The following is a 1,937-nucleotide window of genomic DNA, read 5'->3' as shown; positions in this document are numbered from 1 at the left end:
AGTTCTAAATTATAATCGAAACGTTGATCACCTTGAATTATACCGACAAATATATGAAAATAAACACGTAAAAATAGTTTTTTTAGGTTAGCGAACAAAAGTTATTAATAAAAAACAAATTATATATAATACGGGGTTAAACACGAAATTTTAGAAAATAGAGGGGTGAAAGTAACATTTTTCAAAGTTCAAAGTGAAGGGTTCAAAGTGATATTTTAAAAAGTAAATGGGTGGAAAAGTCACAAACTCATAAACATAAAATATAGAAAAAAATACATAAATGGTCCCTATGGTTTACCCATAGTCACAAACTCAGTCCCTGCTACTTGAAAAGACCAAAATACCCTTACACTAACGGATGAACAGTAACGGCGTCAGCAAAAAGGGTCATTGATGTAAGTTTTGGAAACCATAGGGACCATGTTCGTCAAAAAAAAATAGCAAGGACTGATTTTGTGACTTTTGACAAACCATAGGGACCATTTTTGTAATTTTGTCTAGAAATTAAATTACACATAACATCCAAATTCAAAAAAAAAAAAAAAAACACAACGCTATTCGTTAAAAAAAATATTTTTTTTAAAACTAAACGTTATTCGTTATTGTTATTGTTATCATAGAAGATATAATCCGCCAAGCCCCCTCAAAGTTGTCTGTGTTTATTTGCGTCTTGAATGCCAACGACTCGTTGCAAAAACTTTGTTGTTCCTGGTTGAAATTGAACGTGTCTAGGCTCTTTTGGGATATAGAGTACAATATTTCATCCTTTATCTTCTACTACCATGTTATGCATTATGATCCATGCATACAAGATATATTGTAGAGTTTCTAAATCTAATGGTCGTACTGCATGTTTAACTATATGCCACTTCGCCTTCAGCACCCCAAAAGCACGTTCCACAACCTTACGTGCTCCTTTTTGTCTTCTCTTAAGAAAATTGTCTCGTTCTTCAACCAGGTGGCGGAATGCCTTCACGAACGTGGAATACTGATGATATATTCTATCTGTAAGGTAATACTCATATTTGTATTCGTTTTCGGTCACCGTGAAAGGAGCATCCGGGGCTTTCCATTCAAAAGATCGTCGAATATTGGCGACTGATCAAGAACGTTGACGTCGTTGTTGGAACCCGCAACCCCCAAAAAATGCATGCCAAATATCATAAATATTGAGAAGCAACAACCTCTAAAACCAACGAAGGTGATCCGTGATGACCACTTGCGTATTGCCCTTTCCATGCTACCAGACAATTTTTCCATTTCCAGTGTGTGCAATCAATGCTTCCGATCATTCCGAGAAACTCATGGCGTTCTTCATGCGTCGCATACAATTCTTGCAAATCTTGCAACGAAGGTTTCCGCAAATACATGTCTCCAAATGTTTCAACAACACCCCTTGACAATGTATACAAACTCTTCCTTGTGGTTCTTTCGGACATTCGCATATAGTCGTCCATGGTGTCGGGTGACTCCTCCATAGCCATCAAACGAATGGCTGCAACACATTTTTGCAACGTTGTAAACCGTCGTCTACCTCTAGCATCATATCTCAATTGAAAAAATTCATACATAAACATAAATTAACTACAGTTTAAAAATATATTACATATGTTGTAAAATTAAAGAAACATGTACTAGATTTTTATTTATTTTGTATAAAAGTATAGTAAAGAAGCAATACCGGCTTCCCAAGGCGTTGGCGATCCGTAGGAACACATTTCTACTCAAACGAAATCTTGTTTTGAAGTCCTTCGACCCATATACACAATTATCCGCAAAGTAATCGTGATATAGATGTTCGTGTCATTCCTCGCGATTTCTGTTTAACATCGCACGTCTTGTTAGTAGCGGGGCTGGGTCTGGTTGTAGCAGGTCGGTATTGTAATAATGATACATTATCCTAAAGAAAATGTCGTCATCTGAATCATCGAACGAGT

At 36.2% G+C, this 1,937-nt stretch overlaps 1 protein-coding gene across 1 annotated transcript; it reads right to left on the bottom strand.

Annotated features, from left to right (window-relative positions):
- Positions 1-1,160: 1,160 nt before the first annotated feature.
- On the bottom strand, positions 1,161-1,571 carry LOC145089433 (uncharacterized). The gene has a single exon (XM_079027873.1). It carries the CDS (start codon positions 1,569-1,571, stop codon positions 1,161-1,163), a length of 411 nt encoding a protein of 136 aa, XP_078883999.1.
- Positions 1,572-1,937: the final 366 nt, after the last annotated feature.

The sequence above is a fragment of the Lactuca serriola genome, chromosome 2 (genome assembly GCF_051521515.1).
Source record: "Lactuca serriola cultivar US96UC23 chromosome 2, Lser_US96UC23_V15, whole genome shotgun sequence".
NCBI classification, from domain to species: Eukaryota; Viridiplantae; Streptophyta; class Magnoliopsida; order Asterales; family Asteraceae; genus Lactuca; species Lactuca serriola.
Note: the sequence above shows the minus strand (reverse complement) of the source record. Positions and strands in the feature narration are given on the sequence as shown.

What these genes read in the sequence shown, in the direction of transcription:
- LOC145089433 (XM_079027873.1), bottom strand. Translation starts at nt 1,571, where the DNA reads ATGTATGAATTTTTTCAATTGAGATATGATGCTAGAGGTAGACGACGG.